Below are 23,962 nucleotides of genomic sequence, written 5' to 3' on the forward strand. Positions count from 1 at the left end.
CCTCTTACGCAGACAACATGTGGACGTTGCCTTTATACAAGAGTCCCACTTAAGAACTATAGATGTCTGTGGTTGGTAGAAGAGAGCAACTGGACTTGCTTGAAGATTCTTGAAGACGTTTCGCCTCTCATCTGAAGGCTTCCTCAGTTCTGTCTGACTAGTAGGGAGTATCAAGTATTTATCCTCTCATGGATCATCATAGAATCCGAATCAGAATGCTGATGGCTGCATTGTAGGTGGCTGATAAAAGATGTCTTAGACACCCACCTCTGTTCAGTGATGATCATTCCAGGTTGACAAAAATGAACAATCTTCTCTGGCTAAGATGTCTGCCAGTTTTCTGGAAGTCCTCTCATACTCCCGCACCAGTCAAAGGGGTCTTATCCCAAAGTGCGTAGAAACATATCTGTGAAGATACTCAGTCATCCAGGTACATAGTAATCTGTGGTTGGTAGAAGAGAGCAACTGGACTTGCTTGAAGATTCTTGAAGACGTTTCGCCTCTCATCTGAAGGCTTCCTCAGTTCTGTCTGATTCGGATTCTATGATGATCCATGAGAGGATAAATACTTGATACTCCCTACTAGTCAGACAGAATTGAGGAAGCCTTCAGATGAGAGGTGAAACGTCTTCAAGAATCTTCAAGCAAGTCCAGTTGCTCTCTTCTACCAACCACAGATTACTATGTACCTGGATGACTGAGTATCTTCACAGATATAACTATAGATGTCCGCCGGTTTTCAAACAAACATTATTATGTAGCCGCCTCAGCATCACTGGACACCAAAACTAGGGGTTCGTTAATAGTTCTGAGATGTAACCTCTCAATAACTATACTTGGACAATTTGGTAGTGAGGATGGTAGGATTTCTTATATTAAGACTATTATATCTGGGCGCAAATTTGCTCTTATTTCAGTTTATGCTCCATCCCAATATGAACTAGAGTTTTTTCCCAACTTAACAGCAATCTTATTGCATCTTCAAAACTTCGCGCTTATCCTTGGTGCAGACATGAACGGTAATGCAAATGTGATATTGGATAAATCTGTTCAGCGCTCCATGGCCACACAGCTACAAGCATCAAGAGACTTTCAGAACTTTCTGTTAGCACTTAGCTTAACGGACCTTTACCGCACTATCAACCCCACATCTAAACAATACACTTTTTATTCAGCAAGACATCAGAGTTTCTCCAGAATAGATTACATATTAACTTCATCTGCTTCCCTTTCTGAAATACATGATGTTGTAATCAAGCCTTGTTCTCTATCAGATCATAGCATTGTCGCAGCACACTTTACACTCCTAGGTACACCCCCTAGAGCAGGGTTTCTCAAACTTCTTTGCTCTCGGGCCCAGTAATGTTAGGCCTTGGTGCTGCAAGGCCCTGCATAGGCCTACACCTCTGTGTGCCCCCCTGGAATACCCCCCCCCACACACACACACACACATCGTGTGCACCTCCATAGATAGATACATTCATACATACATAGTTTATTATTATTATTATTATTATTTTGTTAGTAGTATTTATTACAAGTAGCAGGCTTATACCAGCATAATATTTTGGCTAAATAAGACCTAACAGGAGTGCATTGGCAGAATTGTAGAAAATTGCCAAATGACCAGTAACTGTCCAAAGATATGCCATTATAATTATTATTATTATTATTATTAGTAGTAGTAGTAGTAGTAGGCCTAGTATTATTATTATTATTGCTTAGACCTAAACTATTATTAAACAAGGGAAACTAACAGAAGCGCTTTGGCTTTGAGATTATTGCCAAATTACATAAATATACTAATATGTAGGCCCAATAATTTGACTATTATTATTATTAATAACCTATTATTACCACTTGCGTAAGAACCATTAAACCAAGATTTTTTTTTAAGCTACACCTTTGAACTTGAAGCACTGCCAAACAGTGCCTCAATAACATACACACACTTGTAAAAAGGTCTACCAGAAACATGGGACCTCAAACCCAGAAACCTAAAAGACCCACTGTAGCCCTAATACTGACTGATTACACAGTCCCAGTATGAAGGGAGAACTGAACATAGGCTACGTGCTGACTTTTAACCTCAAATTACAGGCCCAGTCACCCACAGAGATTTGGTAAAAGAAAAGTCAGCATTCTAATGCGAAGGATGTGCCTGCTTTCTCACCACTAACAGGTTGAAACGAGGAAGACGGTGACAAGGCCACTCGGAGCGTGTTTTCTGAGTTGAGCCTGTTTCGGTATTTTGTCTTTGTGGCTGTCAAATGTGAAAATGTGGTCTCGCAAAGGTATGTTGAATGGAAAGGCATCAGTGTTTTCACGGCCATCTCACTCAGCTGGGGATGTTCATCGCAGCATGACAGCCAGAATTCAGACAGAGAAAGTCGACCAAATCTCGACTGCAGACCAGCATCGCACGAAAGCTCCAGAAGTTTATCCTGCACCACAGGTGGCAGAGCGCTCGTTTCTGGGTTGGTGAACGGATCTCTTACCCATTGCTGTTCCATGAGATGGGATTTTGAGGGGAAGTATGAATCAAAATGATGCAGTGTTTTGATAAGGTGTTGCGCGATCATTGCCGGCACCTGCCCCAAATCCACACCATCAGTCAGAGACGACAGACAGCCGAACATGTCAAACGCACCTCTATTAACTCTGTTGGTCCAGACTGAGAGCTTCTTTTTGAAAGCCATGATTTTATCATTGGCTTGAAAAATGTCACACGCTTGGCCTTGGATCGACAGGTTTAGCATATTGAAATGGTCCAGGATGTCAGAAAGATAAGCTACTTTTATAAGCCAAGACTGATCTCGCAGGTGATTGGCAAGATTGGACTGTTTATTTGTCAAGAATGCCTCAACTTCATGCCTCAACTCGTACATGCCGTTCACCACTTTACCCCGTGACAGCCAACGAACCTCAGAGTGCAAGAGCAGATGAACATGATCTGCACCCATCTCATCACACAGAGCTGTAAATAGATGGGAATTGTCGGATTGGCCTTAATGAAGTTCACTATTTTGACCACTTGATTTAAAACTTCATGAAGCTCTGTGGACAAGCGTTTAGAGGCAAGTACCTCTCGATGAATAACACAGTGTGTTGCCTGCACTGATGGTGAAACGCCATCTGTGCAGACACCAACGCAACGCCCCCATATCAACCCATGCCCAGAGATGCACCTATCAAGCATACGGAATATTTCTCCAGTGGTTGTAGTCCCTGGAAGCACCTTACAAAACAAAAAACCCTCATGAAACCGGCCCTCGTGAGCATATCTGATGTAGACCAGAAGCAGCCAAGTTAGAGAGATCCATGGTCTCATCCAATTGAATGGCAAACCAGTCAGATGACTTTGCCCTTTCTAAAATTTGCATTTCGATGTCTGCTGCCATATCATCAATTCGACGACAGACCGTGTCATTTGACAGAGGAATCTCTTTTACTTTGGCTGCAGCAGCCGGACCCAACACCTCACTACAAGCAGTAACAATCGAAGGCATAATTAGCTTCTCCCCAATTGTGAAGGGTGCCTGACATTTGGAAATGTGGTGTGAAATCATGTATGATGCCTTTGTTAGCTTTTCATTCTTGGTCAAATTACTTTTCAACACTTTAGTTTGGGTGGCCAATTCATCATGTTTTCTTCGGAAAAAAAATCCTCTGATTTATCCTTGAGATGCGAATGTTTAGTTTCCAAATGCCGGCGTATTTTTTTTTTATTTGTCACAATGTATATAAATACAGTTAAAGATGAAATGAAATGAGAATCAAGTAATAAAAAAATTTCTAAAACTAAATTTTGTGACCGGTAGAAGCTACAGGACTTTCGTCCCAATTGATAAACTTCTATATATATTAAAAAAAAAAAAAAAAAAAAATATATATATATATATATATATATATATATATATATATATATATATATATGTATGTATGTGTGTGTGTGTGTGTGTGTGTTAAATCTTTATATAACTTAATCTTATTGTTTAAATTATCAAAGTTTATGAGCTATAAAATAGGGTTCAATAGTCAAGTAAAGAATTAATGAGGTTTGTACTGTGACAGTTGATTATGATAAGAGCTAATTACATATTTCTTAAATTGCAATAGTTTCAATTTCTTTGACTTAGCTTCAGTTGGAAGCTTATTCCAGAGACCAACTGTTCTTGGGAGGAAGGTGGCTCTGTAATAGGTTTGCTTGTGGTGTTTAGGCCGAGTATAGTTATTTCTGTCAAAGTTCCTTGTGTTGTAAGAGGATGCAAATGGTAGCAGGTGCTGTTTGAAGTCAGTATCAATTAAGTTGTTTCTTATCTAGTACAGAAGAATAAGGTCAGTGATGTTCCTTCTATGCTCCAATGGTTGGAGCTCAAGTGTGCAGAGTCTTTCAATGTAGCACGTCTTCTGGATAATTCAGAATAAACTTTGTTGCCCCATGTTGAATATCTTCAATTAGCTTGATGTATTTCACAGTGTATGGTGACCATACACTGGAGGCATACTCAAGCTGCGGTCTTACCAGCGAGCAATATAAAGTCTTCCTCATTGCCACCTCTTTAATGTGTCTTCCACAAGTTCTCTTCACCAGTCCTAGGATCTTATTCGCCTTCGCACACCTATCCTCGATGTGCTTGTTCCATGTTAGGTCAATTGACACAGTAACACCAAGGTCTTTTATTTCAGTTGCATATTCAAGGACCTGATTACCAAGATGGCACTGGTAATTAACAGTTTGGGTTATTTTCTTAGACATGTTGACAACTTTGCATTTGGAAGTGTTGAATGACATGTATGAATCAACACTCCAGCGATAAATACAATCAATGTCATCTTGAAGGGATTCCTTACATGGTTCAGATTTGATAACTTTGTACAACTTCGAGTCATCAGTGAAGAGGGCAAGTTTGGAGTCACCTTGTACATAATCTGGCATATCACTGACATAGATAAGAAAGAGCAGTGGTCCAAGTATGGAGCCTTGAGGAACACCAGATGATATGGGTAACCAATCAGAATAAGCACCATCCAAGACGACACACTGCTGTCTATCACAAAAATAGCTCTTGAACCATTGAAGTGGAGATCCTGAGATCCCATATGACTGCAGTTTGGATAACAGCAATTGATGTGATACCCTATCGAATGCCTTTGATAGATCGAGATGAACCACGTCAACTTCATTACCACTGGCTATATTTTCCACAATATCATGGTAGACTGTAATTAATTGCGTCACTGTTGATTTCCTCTTTTGGAATCCATGTTGTAGGTGGTACAGATAAGGAGACAAATGATGATAATGATCAAAGACACACTGTTCTAGCATTTTGGAAATGATACTCATCTCATTCATTCTCATTATCTCTAGCCGCTTTATCCTGTTCTACAGGGTCGCAGGCAAGCTGGAGCCTATCCCAGCTGACTATGGGTGAAAGGCGGGGTATGCCCTGGACAGGTCATCACAGGGCTGACACACAGACAACCATTCACACTCACATTCACACCTACGGTCAATTTAGAGTCACCAGTTAACCTAACCTGCATGTCTTTGGACTGTGGGGGAAACTGGAGCACCCGGAGGAAACCCACACGGACATGGGGAGAACATGCAAACTCCGCACAGAAAGGCCCTCGCTGGCCACGGGGCTTGAACCCGGACCTTCTTGCTGTGAGGCGACAGTGCTAACCACTACACCACCGTGCCGCCGGGAAATGATACTCAGCAGAGAAATCGGTCTGTAATTAGCAGCAATAGATGCATCATCTCGTTTATAAATAGGTGTTACATTGGCGCATTTCCATTTTTTAGGAACTGTTCCTAAAGATAGACACAAATTGAACAGTCGACACAATGATGGTGCAACAGCTTGAGCCATGTTCTTTAAAATCATCCCAGGGATTTCATCAGGTCCACTTGCTTTCTTTGGATCCAACAAGTATAGAACTTTCATCACTACATCAGAAGTGAGCTGGATACTTGGCAAGTGAGAAGTAAATGTTACAGTTGGAGTATTGTCAGTACTTGGAGGTGTTGTATCATGAGTAGTATATACTGAGTGGAAGAATGAATTCAGCAAATTAGCTTTATCAACACTGCCACAAAAGTTTGACCATCACGTAGATACGTGGGACTAGTACACTGTCATTGATGATTTGATGAGTGACTAGAAACGCTTGGGGTTCTCAAACAAAGAGTCTCTAAGCTTGGAGGCATGATCTTGTTTTTTTTTTTTGCAAGCCAGCTTCTGTTTGGTTTTTAGTCGAAGGTCTTTAAATTTGGACCAGTCATTTGGGCAGCCAGTTCTTATTGCTTTTTTCCTTTGTGCATTTTTTTTTTTTTTTTTTGTAATTAGAGACAAAAGTTCCTTGTCTAACCACGGATGACCAGGATTTCGCACATGCACTTTAGGGATATATTTTTTAAACAATAGATAGAAACAAATCACACCAATTGGACAATGATGCATCAACGTCATTGTTCATGAAAACTGTGTCCCAGGAAGTGTGAGAGAACTCATCATTCAGTCCCTTTCAGTCAGCATGCTTGAAGTTGTAAACAACCTGATTGGAAACAGGTTTCTTTGAGATGTTAAAGTCTAAGGTAAAGCTGATCAATTTGTGGTCTGTTTGAAAAATATCAGTAAAACCACATATATCATGTACTTTCTCTGGAATATTTGTAAGGACTAGATCCAAGATGTTATCTTCTCTTGTAGGGAAATCAACCGTTTGACATAGATAGTTATCACGTACCAGTTTGGAGAAGTTGTTGTGGTTACAGTCATTGGATGTTACCGACCCAATATCCCAGTCCATGCGAGGTAGATTAAAATCTCCACAGATAATGACTTGGTCAAACTTGGCATGTGTGGTCAGGCACAGGGACTTTTTAAGTTCTTTCAAGCATTCAATGTCAGAATCTGGAGGTCTATAAAACACTATTACAGCTAGCTTTCGCCTGCAGACAGGACGAAGTTCACATACCAATGTCTCTGAGTTGCTTTCAAGATATTGACGTCGTAAGCTGTCCAGGGAATTCTTTACAGCAAGCATAACTCCTCCACCTGATTTATGTTTTCTATCTCATCTGTAGATGGTAAATCCAAGGTTGGGAAGAAGTTCACTATCCTGAATATCAGATTTCAGCCAGGATTCTGTGACTGCGATTAAGTCCATATCGATAGACAGTGTCTGTAGTTCATCCATCTTACGAACAAGGCTTCTGGCATTCAGGTACAGACAGTTCATCAGACGCCCCTTTTTCCCTCCAGTAGATTTTAAATTTGACATCTGTACACAACTTCACAACTGTACAACTCGTCTACCTTCTACTGTTAACTCCTGCTGTGTTATGAATCTGGCTACAAGTTAATATGAACAGTCATTTTAATTACCCCGTGTTCCTCTCTCGCTGTTATACCGGAGTCTGAGGCAGCTCTCACAGTGGCTGACATTTAATGCAAACTGTGCACTTCTTTCAAACATGAATCTACTGCTCAAGTGTTTCGAAAAAGTGCACAGTGGCTTCATTTGGATGGCTTCATAGCTTCGTTGCTTAGCATGGTTTGGCAGATAACACAGATTGGTTTCAGGGGACAACTATCACTTGAAATAAAGCCAAATTGTATGTATGAAGTGTCGTAATTGTGAGTGAATGGGCGATATTTTTTTGCCTCTGGCTCATGTTGTGTATCTGCACTGTCAGATGGGCGCTTTCCAAAGAAAGAGTCAAGAGTAGCTTGCTTTGAATGTGCCATGATATTGCTCTCAAAGTGTGTGTGCACAAATGACTGGACTTGGGACAGAATGAATGCATAAGTGCAAGTGTGCAACCTTGCGCGGGCGGGAATGCTTAACATTCTAGAATGGGGGGCAGGACTTACGCCATGTGGCACACAGTGACAAAAGCACTGAGAGCAGAGCCAGCCAATCGCTCTTCTACATAATCTGATTCACAGCGACCAGTAGTTTGAAATTATAATACTGACTACTAGTGCAGAGGCAGGCTTGTGGATCGACGGTAATCTTCTCACAGACCGGTACCGGTCCACGGCCCATAGATTGAGAAACACTGCCCTAGAGCTCCACATTAGCGGTTCAATGTTTCACTTCTCAAAAATGGAGATTTTTGCACTTTTTTCAAAGAAAAGTTAAACACCTTCATAGATGTGAATGCAGGCTCAGTAGATGATCCTAGATTTTTATGGGACGCTATAAAAGGCTGTATTAGGGACTCCTCAATCTCATTCTCATCCCACCTTAATAAGAGTAGACTCAACAAGATAACTGAACTGGAGAATACTCTCACTCAGCTAGAGGCGCAACAACAAGCCACATATTCTGAGACATTACAAGGAAGAATAGTTGTGACAAGAACTGAGTTGAACTCTTTGTTAAGACATAGGGCAGAGTTCTTAATGCACAGGACCAGAAGAACATATTATTTCAGTGGTGCCAGGCCAAGTTACCTTTTAGCTTTAAGACTGAAAAACCATAAAAAATACTCAAATATCACAGCCATTAAAACACCTCTTCACACCTTGAGGAGCCCACCAGATATTAATTCTGAATTTAAATCTTTCTACTTATCTCTTTATAATTCAGAAATCTCCCTTGATATGGATGCGTGTACAGATTTTTCTCCAGGAACTTGATCTACCTTCTCTATCTGACAGTGAATCAGAATCACTCAGTACCCCCATTTCTCTAGAAGAGTTGAGGAAGGCTCTGGTTAATATGAAAAAGGGCAAATCTCCGGGGTGGGATGGAATCTCACCTGAGCTATACCTTACTTTCTGGGATGTACTGGGTAAACCACTATTGGACATGATTAATACAGCCATTGATAAGGGTGCATTTAATTGCAGCATTAACACAGCTATAATCACAGTCCTGCCCAAACCGAACAAAGATTTGATTAAATGCGGTAATTACAGACCTCTCTCCCTCCTGAATGGGGATGTTAAACTATATGCTAAAGTGCTTGTGACCCATTTAGAGGTACATGTTACAAAACTTGTACACAACGACCAAACAGAGTTTATTAAAACTCGCCTAGCATCTGATAATGTGCGTCGCTTGTTACACATCATTCATGCAGCTAGTAGTATTGATCCCCCTTGCTCGGTTCTATCGCTGGATGCTGAAAAGGCATTCGACCGGTTAGAATGGGAATATCTCTGGACCACATTGGACAAATTTAGGCTAGGTATGCATTTTATTAATATGATAAAGGTCTTATATGCAAATCCCTCAGCAATGGTCTGCACAGGCCACATCTGCTCTGCCCAGTTCCCAATATCTAGGGGCACTCGCCAGGGCTGCCCCCTTTCACCCCTACTTTTTGCTCTTTCTCAAGCCACTGGCGCAGAAAATAAGACAACATCCATCAGTACATCCCATCACTTTTTGTAACACAGAGCATCGTATATCCTTGTACGCTGATGACATCCTCCTTTATGTAGGCAGTGCTGGCTCCTTAATCCCACATTTGCTTTCCTGTTTTGATTCATTCAGCTCACTCTCTGGATACAAAATTAACTGGACAAAGTCAGCGCTTATGCATTTAAACTCAGCTGCACTCCAAGTTCCCCTGCCCTCCCATATACCAGTATTTAAAAGCTTCAAATATCTCAGAGTTGAAATTTTTCCCTCCACGTCATCCATTGCAATAAAAATTTTTCAAGGTATATACAGTCAGATAGAGAAGGACTTTGAGCGCTGATTGAATCTCCCAAATTCACTTCAAGCCCGAATAGCAATAGTTAAAATGGATATACTCCCTTGTGTTAATTTTTACTCCTCTATGAGCCCCCTTTGGGCTATTGGGATAAACGTCAATCATTAGTTTCTAAATTCATATGGAAAGGAAAGAGACCGCGCCTAAAACTCACAACTCTCCAGCGAGACAAAACACAAGGGGGGCTGGCTTTGCCAGATTTTAAAATCTACTTCTGGTCTTATATGCTACACCCTCTATCTACATGGTTCAACCCTAATTCTTGGAGACCAATTGAGGAAAATCTTGCACTACCTCACAGGTTGCAAGACCTGGTGTATGCTAACATACCATTGAAAAAAGTCAAACTATGATTAGGTCCTGTTATTTCATTTCTACTCACATCTTACCGTACTGCAATGAAGCATGTTGGCACAGATTATAAATGGCATAATCACACACCGATTTTCAATAATTTCTCACTTCTCACTGGTAATATGCCCTTTTCATTTCCGCATTGGAAGAATAAAGGAGTGAATGTACTAAAATATCTGTATAGTGTTCATGGTTTACGAGCTTTTACAGATCTACAAGATGAATTTGATCTTCCAGGTTCATCTTTTTTCTTCTATCTGCAGTTAAGATCAGCTATGTGGGAATACAGTGTCCCATGGGGAGCAGCACTCCCTACACACTCTCTACGTAAGTTACTTGCCTCAGTAGGACCTACACGGGGGATGGTTTCTAAACTTTACAAATTCATTTCTGGACCCTATAAACCTTTACCAATAGAGGGCATTTGGAATAGAGATTTAAATGAAGTAACTGATAGAGAGACTTGCTGGGACACAGTGTGGAAAAATCTCAGTGGTACATCCAAAAACCCCAACCATCAATTAATACACTATAAGTATGTTCATAGGATGTACCTCACCCCCAGAAGGTGCTATTCTATGAAGATCACCACATCTCCGAATTGTGATTTTTGTCCACTTAACGCCCAGGGGTCATTCATGCATGTCTATTGGGAGTGCCCTGGCATGGTTAGATTCTGGAAGGAACTCTCTCTCACTTTAGGTGACATTCTTAAGATCAGGATTCCAGTCTCCCCGGCCTTGCTTAGATGCATTCTATGGGCCGGTCTCACTGCAGCCAAGAAAATACTGGCCCTCAGGTGGCAACCCCCGCCACATTCCTTGGCTTGGCAGCAGTGGGCCAACTCATTTCTTGAAATTGTCTTGATGGAGTGGTCCATGGCCCGTGTGCACGGAGCCTGCCACAAGACTCTGCAGGCCTGGGAGGCAGCACACAAATTAGTTAAAGAGAGGGTGCAGCAGGGCCGACCTTGACTTTTCTGTTTTATTTTTATTGGGGGGATAGATCCTGGGTGGGAGGTTCATAGGGAGTCGCCATAGGGAGGGTGGGAGGAATATAGGGGTTCTAATATTGTTACCTCCATGCAAATGTACAAGTGACTCTGTGTCTGTTTGCACTCACTATGCAGGGAGGGTGGAGGGAAAAAAAAGGGGGGAAATTATATGATGTGAATACTAGTGCATCTCAAAAAATTAGAATATTGTGAAAAAGTTCAATATTTTCCATCAGTTATTTAAGAAAGTGAAAATGTTATATATTATAGACTCATTACACGTAAACTAAAATGTTTCAAGCATTTTTCTATTTTAATTTTAATCAGTATGGCATACAGTACAAAAACAAAAAAAATCTCAATGAAATATTCTAATATTTTATTTCGAGTTTGAGTAAAACAGTATGAACACAGTGTATCTCTCGGTCTAGTTCAGTACACACAACCACAATCATGGGGAAGACTGCTGACTTGACTGTTGTCCAGAAGATGATCACTGATGCCCTCCACAAGGAGGGTAAGCCACAAAAGGTCATTGCTGAAAAGGTGGCTGGAAAAGGTGCACAAGCAACAGGGATGGCCGCAGTCTTGAGAGGACTGTCAAGAAAAGTTGATTCAAGAACTTGGGAGAGCTTCACAAGGAGTGGACTGAGGCTGGTGTCAGTGTATCAAGACCCATCACGAACAGACATCTTCAAGAAAGGGGATACAACTTTCGCATTCCTAATATCAAGCTACTCCTGAGCCAGAGACAATGTCAGAAGTGTCTTATCTGGGCTAAGGAGAGAAAGAAATGGACTGTTGCTCAGTGGTCCAAAGTCCTCTTTTCAGATGTAAGTACATTTTGCATTTAATTTGGAAATCACGGTTCTAGAGTCTGGAGGAAGAGTGGAGAGGCACAGAATCCAAGGCGTTTGAAGCCCAGTGTGAAGTTTCCACAGTCTGTGATGATTTGGGGTGCCATGTCATCTGCTGGTGTTGGTACACTGTATTTTATCAAGTCCAAAGTCAACACAGCCATCTACCAGGAGATTTTAGAGCACTTCAGGCTTCCATCTGCTGATGAGCTTTTTGGAGATGCTGATTTCCTTTTCCAGCAGGACTTGGCACCTACCCACAGTGCCAAAACTACTACCAAATGGTTTGCTGACCATGATATTACTGTGTTTGATTGGCCAGCCAACTTGCCTGACCTGAACCCCATACAGAATCTATGGGGTATTGTCAAGAGGAAGATGAGAAACACCCGACCCAAAAATACAGATACGCTGAAGGCCACTATCAAAGCAACCTGGGCTTCAATAACACCTCAGCAGTGCCACAGACTGATCACCTCCATGCCACACCGCATTGATACAGTAATTCATGGTAAAGAAGCCCCAACCAAGTATTGAGTGTATAAATGAATATACTTTTCAGAAGTTGGACATTTCTGTATTGTAAATCCTTTTTTTGATTGATCTTAGGGAATATTCTAATAATTTGAGATACTGGATTTCTGATTTTCATGAGCTATAAGCCATAATCATCAAAATTAAAACAAAAAAGGCTTTAAATATTTCACTTTACATGTAATGAATATAGAATATATGAAAGTTTACCTTTTTGAATTAAATTATGAAAAACTTTTCATGGTATTCTAATTTTTTGAGATGCACTAATATATAATTACATTTTCCAATAAAAAATTTATCACAAAAAAAAAAACGAGGTGGTGCATCTTGTTCCAGGCACAACTTGTTTCTACTGACCATCTAAACAGTCAGTGGCAAGTAGGAAGGCTTATGCATGCACGGTAGTGTTCATCTGGGTCATTTAACATTCGGACAAGACCACTCAATTGTCAGTTCTTCTTGAATGCTTTTCCTTGCCAAACTTCTCTGCCTTTAAACGATGGAGTCAAGTGATTCCCAAGCCAATCACAGTGATAACTGAACTAAAGGACTTGTTCTTACCCTGATCCAGTTGTGGGGAGATGCAGAACATTGTTTGCCTTTTCAATTTAAAATTAATCTAAAAGAGTCGACTGAAAGAGTTGATTCATTCTATAAATGACAGACCACTCAGAGTGAATCAGTTTTCCGGAAAAGAAAGCTGGATTTACTGCCGAATCACCAAGCGTTTAAACAGCAACAAGCAGCAAGAGGGCAATAAAGTAAGTTAAAAACAAGCTTCTGATCACTGATTTGCGCATGTACACCTGTCTAACCTCTAGTTTGCCACTGATAGAAAGTTAGTGGGTAAACACGAAGGAAAGTGGGCGCAACTTGTTCTGAGCACAACTTGTCCCTGCTGCCTGTGTAAAAAAAGCACATAATATATGCCTCAGAAAATCCCATCCCCTATGCATTGGTTTTATATTCTTTTTGTTGTCAATTTCAATAAATGATAAACTTATGATTTGCATAAGTTCCTCATGTAAATGCAATATAAGGCCAGATGTGAGAACCTTTCTTTGTGACTATGATGATTTGGACATTTGCTATTATCAGCCTTGAAGTATAGAAAAGATAAACCTGAGGTGTTTGGACTCAGATCACATCCAATCAAAACCCACTTTTCCAGTGGACAATGTAATTCCTTAACTTTTATCTCCTACAAATTTTAACAATTTTATTAAAACTCAGAAAACATTTTTTCAAACAATGTTAAATGTATGATATACTAGCTGATGGCTTGTGAACATATTGCAATTTCAAAAACTGAACATGTATTGCAAAAACATGTGGCTTCAAGTTGTGCATATGAATAACTGTAAATAAAAAAGTAAATAAAATGCAAAACAATATGATGTGTTGGATCAAATGCTATATTATAAACTGTTAAAGAGGATAGAGACACCATATCACATCCAAATTTGCCATCATTATTGTGATAATTACAATTAGGACTATTCATGCATAATATACTAGACTACTATTAGATCTAATTCATAACATCATTAGTCTTTAATTTTTAAATTTTATATGGCATTTATAAACTGCTATATGGTTACACTGTAATACATTTGACAGAAAAGAAAAAAAATGGCATAAAATAGAAAGCAGATATTGCTTGGCTTACATATGTAAATTTTTCATTGCAAAGCCAGTTAGAATACAGACCATAAAGTTAATACCATGTACCTATCCATTATAAATCAATGCTCAACAGCTCTATTGCATATACTGTAGCTGCTGCTAAAAAAAATTTTTATTGTACCCTATACAAACTGTATTAAAGGACTGGCTTGAGGTAGGGGATTTATATCCACTTCTGTTTTCATTCTGTGCAATTTGTGGCAGGAGAAATAATACCTGTACACAAATTTATACCGAATAAAATTTCCTCTTCTTTTTTGTGCCAGCCAACAGTAGTGCATAGATAGCTATGCGAAACTTGAATCTTTTGATGCTGTCAAGTTGGTCAAAATTTAATTTTAACATCTATTTAAAGAAAAAAGAAAACTTAACAAAGATGAAGAGAAAAAAGGAACAAATATACAAAGGCAGATTTTGAAAGTTCATATTAATCAGTGGCAATGAATACATTCTTTGGCAAGGTTTGAACCAATTGTAACAGTTGCAAGAGCTGTGCCCATGTCTTGTTTTCCACTTCACCAGATGTGCAGATCAGAGGGAAGGTGAGGATAGGTGGTGCATACTGGTCTACTCCAACAGATCAGTGGGAAGTTGATGAGTCAGTCAGAAGCCGTCAATGCTATGTGATAGCTAAGTGGTACATCCAACCCCACCACAGGCCCTACCACACTCAGCCATGTGGCAATATAGTTTACTTTCCTGTAATAATACAAAGAATGAAATAGGAAAAATACACTACTTTATTCACCTGATTAGATTAGATAAAACTTTATTGATCTCTTTGGGCGGGTTCCCTCAGGGAAATTAAGATTCCAGCAGCATCATTACAGATAAACAGAGAAAAGAAATAGAGAAAACTTCTAGATAAATTAAAATAAATTAATTATTTACATATACAAATATAAAAAGAATAAGATATGGGGAAGAGAGGAAAGGGGGGGAAGGAGCGGGAAAAAAAAGGTGGGGAGAAGGGGGGGGCGGCAGCAGCAGGAGAGATATTGCACTTTATATTGCACATTATATTGCACATTGTCCGGTATTGCTTATTGTTAGGCTAGGCTACTGCTCCTTCCCATCCTCTGAGGCAGCGCTCACCGTGACAGAGCACGACGTGAGGATGGCACTCAGGAGAGTGAATCCCAGGAGGGCAACAGGTGCGGATGGGATCTCAAGTCGTGTCCTTAAGGCATGTGCTAACCAGCTTGCAAGTGTCTTCATGGTAATATTCAACCTCTCCCTTTCTCAGTGCATAGTTCCTGTGCCTAAGAAACCCCAGCCCAGCTGCTTGAACAACTATTGCCCCATAGCCCTAACATCTGTGGTGATGAAGTGTTTCGAAAGGCTAGTCAAACCCCTCATCATCTCCTCCCTGCCTGCTACCCTGGATCCGCTACAGTTTGCCTATCAGTCCCAGCAGATCCACAGATGACGCCATTTCTCACCTACTTCACACTACCTTGGGTCATCTGGACACCAAGAGGGGATCCTATGCTAGACTACTGCTCATTGACTACAGCTCAGCGTTTAACACCATAATCCCCTCCAGGCTGGTCCAAAAACTGTGTGATCTTACCCTGCATCCCTCATTGTGCCGGTGGATCCACAGCTTCCTTACAGGCAGACCACAAGTGGTATGTGTAGGCCGCCACACTTCATCTCCCTTCACCCTCAACACTGGTTCCCCCCAAGGATGCGTTCTGAGCCCTTTGCTGTACTCCCTGTACACTCATGACTGTATGGCCACTTCAGACTCCAACACCATCATTAAGTTTGCTGATGATACAGTTGTAGTAGGCCTCATCTCCAATAATGATGAGTCTGCCTACTGGACCAAGATTAAACATCTCGCAGACTGGAGTGAGGAGAACAACCTCACACTCAACACCAGCAAAACAAAGGAGCTGATAGTGGACTTCAGTAGGAAGCAGCAGAGGGACCTCCAACCTATCTGCATCAACGGGGCCCAGGTAGTGTGTGTGGACAATTTCAAATACCTGGGTGTCCACATCTCACAAGACCTCTCTTGGTCCTGTCATACCAACAGTCTGGTTAAGAAAGGCCACCAGCACCTCCACTTCTTAAGGAGACTGAAGGACTTCAAACTCCCACTCAAGGTACTAAGGAACTTTTACTCCTGCACTATTGAGAGTGTCCTGAGTGGGAGCATCACTAACTGGATGGGAAGCACCACCAGGAGAGATCAGCTGGCTCTCAGAAGGGTGGTTTGCTCCGCTGAGAGAATCATCAGGCCCACCCTCCCTAACCTACAGGACATTTATTCCAACTGCTGCAGGGACAGAACCAGGAAGATCAGCAGCGACCCCAGCCACCCAACTGTTCTCCCTGCTGCCTTCAGAGAGACGCTACTGACAGCTGAAGGCCAACACTGAGAGAATGAGGAGGAGCTTCTTCCCCTCAGGCGATCAGACTGTTGAACTGTTCACAATGATAACAAGGTACACTACTACACTTTGGACTTTAAGGACTCGTAACCGCACAATCACCACATCTCTGCCATGCTTCCACTCATTTATTTATATATATATATATATATATATATATATATATATATATATATATATATATATCTTATCTATATACTTTTACACTCGCAATGACCTAAGGTACATAAGAATTTCACTGTAATTACTTGTAATTATATGTGACCAATAAAACTTGAAATTGAACAATAATAATCATACATCACCAATTAAATACCATTGAGAGTGACTGGCATCTGTAAATGACTATTTCCCTAATTTTAATCATTGGTCAGAGGAAGCAAAAATATCAATTTGAACACATCATTCTCCTGAAAAGAGGATGCGTCACAATAACTAGAATTCTAGAAACACCATATATCAATATCCTATAATGCTGATATGGGAACACACAGAAAAGCATCAGGATTTAAAGAGTAGCTGTGTTTTCATTAACTTGCTTAATGCACAATCTGAAATTCGTCTCGTCTCGTCTCGTCTTCTTCCGCTTTATCCGGGACCGGGTCGCGGAGGCAGCAGTCTAAGCAGGGAAGCCCAAACTTCCCTTTCCCCAGACACCTCGGCCAGCTCCTCGGGAAGAACACCGAGGCGTTCCCAGGCCAGCCGAGAGACATAGTCCCTCCAGCGTGTCCTGGGTCTTCCCCGGGGCCTCCTCCCGGGGGGACATGCCTGGAACACCTCCCCAGGGAGGCGTCCAGGAGGCATCCGAAAAAGATGCCCGAGCCACCTCAGCTGATTCCTCTCGATGTGGAGCAGCAGCGGCTCTACTCCGAGCTCCTCCCGAGTGACTGTGCTTCTCACCCTATCTCTAAGGGAGCGCCCAGCCACCCTGCGAAGGAAACTCATTTCGGCCGCTTGTATCCGCGATCTTGTCCTTTCGGTCATTACCCAAAGCTCATGACCATAGGTGAGAGTCGGAACGTAGATCGACCGGTAAATTGAGAGCTTCGCCTTTTGGCTCAGCTCCTTCTTCACCACAACGGACCGGTAAAGCGACCGCATCACTGCGGAGGCTGCACCGATCCGCCTGTCGATCTCACGCTCCATCCTTCCCTCACTCGTGAACAAGATCCCGAGATACTTAAACTCCTCCACTTGAGGCAGAACTTCTCCACCAACCTGGAGAGGGCAAGCCACCCTTTTCCGGTCGAGAACCATGGCCTCGGACTTGGAGGTGCTGATTCTCATCCCAGCCGCTTCACACTCGACTGCAAACCGCCCCAGTGCATGCTGAAGGTCCTGGTTTGAAGAAGCCAACAGGACAACATCATCCGCAAAAAGCAGAGATGAAATCCTGTGGTTCCCAAACAGGATTCCTTCTGGCCCCTGGCTGCGCCTAGAAATTCTGTCCATAAAAATTATGAACAGAACCGGTGACAAAGGGCAGCCCTGCCGGAGTCCAACATGCACTGGGAACAGGTCTGACTTACTGCTGGCAATGCGAACCAGACTCCTGCTCCGTTCGTACAGGGACCGGACAGCCCTTAGCAAAGAGCCCCGAACCCCATACTCCCGAAGCACCCCCCACAGAATACTACGGGGGACACGGTCAAATGCCTTCTCCAGATCCACAAAGCACATGTGGACTGGTTGGGCAAACTCCCATGAACCCTCGAGCACCCTATGAAGGGTATAGAGCTGGTCCAGTGTTCCGCGACCAGGACGAAAACCGCATTGTTCCTCCTGGATCCGAGGTTCGACTATTGGTCGAATTCTCCTCTCCAGTACCCTGGAGTAAACCTTCCCTGGGAGGCTGAGAAGTGTGATTCCCCTATAATTGGGGCACACTCTCCGGTCCCCTTTCTTAAAAAGAGGGACCACCACCCCAGTCTGCCACTCCAGAGGCACTGTCCCTGACCGCCACGCGATGTTGCAGAGGCGTGTCAACCAAGACGGCCCCACAACATCCAGAGACTTGAGATACTCAGGGCGGATCTCATCCACCCCCGGTGCCTTGCCACCGAGGAGCTTGCAAACCACCTCAGTGACTTCGGCTTGGGTAATGGACGAGTCCACCTCTGAGTCATCAGCCTCAGTCTCCTCAGTGGAAGACATGACGGTGGGATTGAGGAGATCCTCAAAGTATTCCTTCCACCGCCCGACAATGTCCCCAGTCGAGGTCAACAGCTCCCCACCCGCACTGTAAACAGTGTTGGCAGAGTACTGCTTCCCCCTCCTGAGGCGCCGGACGGTTTGCCAGAATTTCTTCGAGGCCGACCGATAGTCCTTCTCCATGGCCTCCCCGAACTCCTCCCAGTTCCGAGTTTTTGCCTCCGCAACTGCCCGAGCTGCAGCACGCCTGGCCTGCCGATACCCGTCAGCTGCCTCGGGAGTCCTGGAGGTTAACATGGCCCGATAGGACTCCTTCTTCAGCTTGACGGCATCCCTTACTTCTGGTGTCCACCACCGGGTTCGGGGATTGCCGCCACGACAGGCACCGGAGACCTTGCGGCCACAGCTCCGAACAGCCGCGTCCACAATGGAGGTAGAGAACATGGTCCACTCAGACTCAATGTCCCCCGCCTCCCTCGGAAGCTGGGAAAAGCTCTCCCGGAGGTGGGAGTTAAAGACCTCCCCGACAGAGTGCTCGGCCAGACGTTCCCAGCAGACCCTCACCATACGTTTGGGCCTGCCAGGTCTGTCCAGCTTCCTCCTCCGCCAGCGGATCCAACTCACCACCAGGTGGTGATCAGTTGACAGCTCAGCCCCTCTCTTCACCCGAGTGTCCAAGACATAGGGCCGGAGATCAGATGAAACGACTACAAAGTCTATCATTGACCTCCGACCTAAGGTGTCCTGGTGCCACGTGCACTTATGGACACCCCTATGCTCGAACATGGTGTTCGTTATGGACAAACCGTGACTAGCACAGAAGTCCAATAACAAAACACCACTCGGGTTCAGATCGGGGAGGCCGTTCCTCCCAACCACGCCCCTCCAGGTGTCACTGTCATCTCCCACGTGAGCATTGAAGTCCCCCAGTAGCACAATGGAGTCCCCAGTCTGAGCACTCCTCAGTACCTCTCCCAGGGACTCCAAGAAGGCCGGATACTCTATACTGCTATTTGGGCCATAGGCACAAACAACAGCAAGAGCCCTCTCCCCAATCCGAAGGCGCAGCGAGGCGACCCTCTCGTTCACTGGGGTAAACGCCAACACATGGCGGCTGAGCTGGGGAGCTATAAGCAAGCCCACACCAGCCCGCCGCCGCTCACCACGGGCGACTCCAGAGAAGTGGAGAGTCCAGCCCCTCTCGAGGAGCTGGATTCCAGAGCCCAAGCTGTGCGTGGAGGTGAGCCCGACTATCTCAACCTCCCGCACAAGCTCAGGCTCTTTCCCCCCCAGCGAAGTGACATTCCATGTCCCAACAGCCAGCCGCTGTGTCCGGGGATCAGGTCGTCGAGGCCCCTGCCTTCGACTGCCACCCAATCCACATTGCACCAGTCCCCTACTGCTACCTCTGTGGGTGGTGAACCCACAGGAGACAATCTGAAATTGCAAACTAAAAATGAGTCATGGAAACGTGTGAATTTCGAAAAAACTCAAATATCGCAAAAAAGTTTTTACACTCACATGTGGTGGTTTCTGAGACAAACTCAATAAAGCAATCTCATCTTATTATCTCTAGCCACTTTATCCTGTTCTACAGGGTCGCAGGCAAGCTGGAGCCTATCCCAGCTGACTATGGGCGAAAGGCAGGGTACACCCTGGACAAGTCGCCAGGTCATCACAGGGCTGACACATAGACACAGACAACCATTCACACTCACACCTACGGTCAATTTAGAGTCACCACTTAACCTAACCTGCATGTCTTTGGACTGTGGGGGAAACCGGAGCACCCGGAGGAAACCCATGCGGACACGGGGAGAACATGCAAATTCCGCACAGAAAGGCCCTTGCCGGCCACGGGCTCGAACCCGGACCTACTTGCTGTGAGGCGACAGCGCTAACCACTACACCATCGTGCCGCCCTCAATAAAGCAATATTTCACAAAATTTAAATGGAATCACGTTTTTCGCATGACGAGTAAATAGAAACGCTACCTTTCTGAAGAAAGAGTGCTCTGTAAGAGCTATCACAAGAAGAGAAACTATCACAAGAGGAGAAAACGCAGCTTTAAAGGGATCCTCCAGTGGATTTATTCTCAAACTTAAGTAAAAGTAGTCACAATTTTTCAAAAATCACACTTTCATTTTTGGAGACCAAATAAGTGTTCGAGAAAAATGAATTTTCTTTAAAATGCCAGATGGGCTTCCTGTGGTGGTGATGTATGAGATGACATCATGTTGTGGTCACTTGGTGCAACTCAGCTGTTTATATTCTTTATTTACATTGTAGTTTTGCTAGTTTTACAAGTATTTTACCAAATTTATCAGTTTTTAAATAAGTATGCCTCATCGTGTAGCATATAAATGCCAGAATAATGCTAATAAGAAAGCATAAGCTGGAACTAGACTGCATTTCTGCAGAGAAAATGCAAAGTGTGCTTGCTCAACTGTAGCAGAGGGTCACTGACAAACTTGATCAGACATGAGATCACGCTGCAAAATCTTTTTTTTTTTAACATGATCTACAGATAGTATGTATGACAGTGTGCGTGTGTACGCGCCTGCACACTAAAATCTCGGCTTAAACTGGCTCAACTCGCAGCGCAACATTACACTTTGCACTCTAAAATCTTTTTTTTTTTTACATGATCTACATGGTGCTGGGTAGATTAACAGTGTATATAGTAATATGGAATATTAATGGCTGTAGTAGACCAGTTAAATGGAAAAAAAGTCCTTACTTATCTCAAATCTAAAAACACAGATGTTGCATTCATTCAAGAAACACATTTTAAAAATGAAGGAGGCCCTAAAAATGGGTTGGAAAGATCTTTCATAACTCAATATCCAGTAAGAGTTGTGAAGTAATTATTCTTGTCAACAAGAATCTTAATTTTGTACTGTTAAAACAACTTAAAGATGCTTGTGGATGTGTGATATGCGTAGAGGTACTTATTAATGGAGTTAAAGTCGTACTTTGTGTGTACACACACACACACACACACACACACACACACACGAGGACCCAACCTTTTTCCATGAAGTCAACACAATGTTGGGGAATGTGGATGGTCAAATTATTCTAGAGGGAAATTTCAATCAAACACTGGACGATCACATAGATCGCAGCAAAGTTAGGACAGGTCCAATCCCCAGAGACAGAATGGCGATAAATACTCTCATGGAAGAATTTGGCTTAATAGATATTTGGAGACTTACAAATCCCAAGGAAAGGGAATACACATTTTATTCCCACTCCCACAGAATCTATTCAAGAATAGATTTATTTTTTATTTCTGGCTTGATAGTTGACTGGGTCATAGATTGCAACATAGGAGTTATAGCAATAACAGATCATGCACTGGGGGAATTACATATAGCTCTACATGTGGATAAATGTAAAGCGGGAACATGGAGATTGAATACAAGTATACTACAAGATGAGCAATTCACTGCAAGACTGGGCAAGGACATTAAATCATTTTTAAACCTAAATATTGGAACAACAGGTAGATTAGCTACTATTTGGGATGCACTTAAAGCATTTATAAGAGGAAAATTCATAGCTTATGTTTCGTGGAAGAAAAAAGAAAGAAAAATTATAACTACTGGAAAAGGAAATAGCTAAGTTGGAGAAACAATTGGCAGACTGATTTGATGAGTGTAAATTTAGGAAAATTTGTTAACTAAAATTTGAATTACATGAAATATATAATAAAAAGGCAGAATATTCACTATTTAGACTCAAAACTAATTTCTATGAAAATGGCGAGAAGACAGGGAAATTACTAGCAAGACAAACATCAACATGCAAATAACACTATTACGTCAATTAGAAAAGACAACAAACTGGTCACATCAAAAGAGATTAATACAGTTTTTAAAAACTTTTATCAAGACTTGTATACCTCCATGGGTACAAGAAGCTCTGAAGAGCTGAACACTTTTTTCCAGAGGGTGAAATTACCAAAGCTTTCTCAGGAAGGAAAAGATAGTCTAGATATTCCTATCACAGGAGCTGAAGTAAGATCAGCTATCATGTGCATGAAAACTGGGAAGTCACCAGGTATAGATGGCTTCCCAGCAGAATATTATAAGAAATATGTAATGTACTATGTCCAGTACTCACAGTAGTTTTCCAAGAAGCATTTCAATATGGGTCACTCCCAGACAATTTTAATGAGGCTATAATTATGTTGATACCCAAAACAGACAAGAATCTAACAGACCCAGCCAATTACAGACCTATAAGCTTAATAAATGTTGACTGTAAAATACTTTCCAAGACACTAGCACTAAGGCTAGATAAGGCTTTACGACAAAGCAACCACAGAGATCAGGTAGAGTTTATAAAAGGCAGATCCTCAAGTGAGAATATGAGGTTACTGCACCTAATATGGATGAATAGAACAAACCCATACCCTGTATTAGCTACATCACTTGATGCCCAAAAAGCTTTTGACAGGGTGGAGTGGACCTCTTTATTTGCCACACTGTTGAAATTTGGGTTTGGTGATGGTTTTTGTCGATGGATCGAAGTTCTATACTCATCCCCTAAGGCTGCAGTTTTTCCTAATGGGATAATGTCCCAATTCTTTAACATATCTAGATCAACTTGACAAGGTTGCAGCCTCAGCCCACTTTTGTTTACAATCTTCCTTGAGCCATTAGCCACATTGATCAGAGAAGAGCCAAGAATTAAAGGAGTTATTGGAGGTGGTAGAGAGCATAAACTGTTTATGTTGATGACATTTTGGTGTTCAATCGGGATCCAACCAACTCTATACCAGTGCTGTTAGAAGTTATTGAATCGTATTCCAGAGTATTAGGTTACTGTGTTAATTGGCATAAATCAGAAGCTATGCTGGTGTCTCAAAATTGTTACCCTAATTTATTAATCATTCCATAAATTTAAATGGTTTCCAAAAGGTATGAAATATTTAGGGATAGAATTGAACCCAGAGATAGAAGAAATAATTGATACTAATATAGAAACATTATTAAACAAAATAAAAGGTAATTTGGAAAACTGGAGCAGATTACACTTGACTTTATGGGGGAAGGTAAACATAATTAGGATGGTAATAGCGCCACAAATAAATTATTTAACAGGAATGATACCTATATCTATCCCACAACAATTATTGCTAAGATATAACAAAATGATAAAACACTTTCTTTGGGATAGGAGAAAACCTAGAATACACATGGATAAACTTTGTCAGCCTAAAAAGAG

General features: G+C 42.3%; 1 protein-coding gene across 4 annotated transcripts in view; it reads right to left on the reverse strand.

The window, feature by feature from the left end:
* Positions 1-23,962, reverse strand: part of atg10 (ATG10 autophagy related 10 homolog (S. cerevisiae)) — a 271,634-nt gene that overhangs the window by 9,072 nt on the left and 238,600 nt on the right. The window contains exon 7 of one of the 4 annotated variants that reach the window (XM_060908807.1): positions 13,969-14,872. The exons of 1 other annotated variant lie outside the window; for it this stretch is intronic. In XM_060908807.1, the coding sequence (XP_060764790.1) occupies positions 14,773-14,872 (100 nt within the window). In that variant the 3' untranslated portion in view covers positions 13,969-14,772. Of the gene's footprint in view, positions 1-13,968; positions 14,873-19,593; positions 20,164-23,962 lie in introns of those variants that run through there. 2 more of the 4 variants (XM_060908815.1, XM_060908804.1) reach the window with 2 other exon arrangements.

The sequence above is a fragment of the Neoarius graeffei genome, chromosome 25 (genome assembly GCF_027579695.1).
Source record: "Neoarius graeffei isolate fNeoGra1 chromosome 25, fNeoGra1.pri, whole genome shotgun sequence".
Taxonomy (NCBI): domain Eukaryota; kingdom Metazoa; phylum Chordata; class Actinopteri; order Siluriformes; family Ariidae; genus Neoarius; species Neoarius graeffei.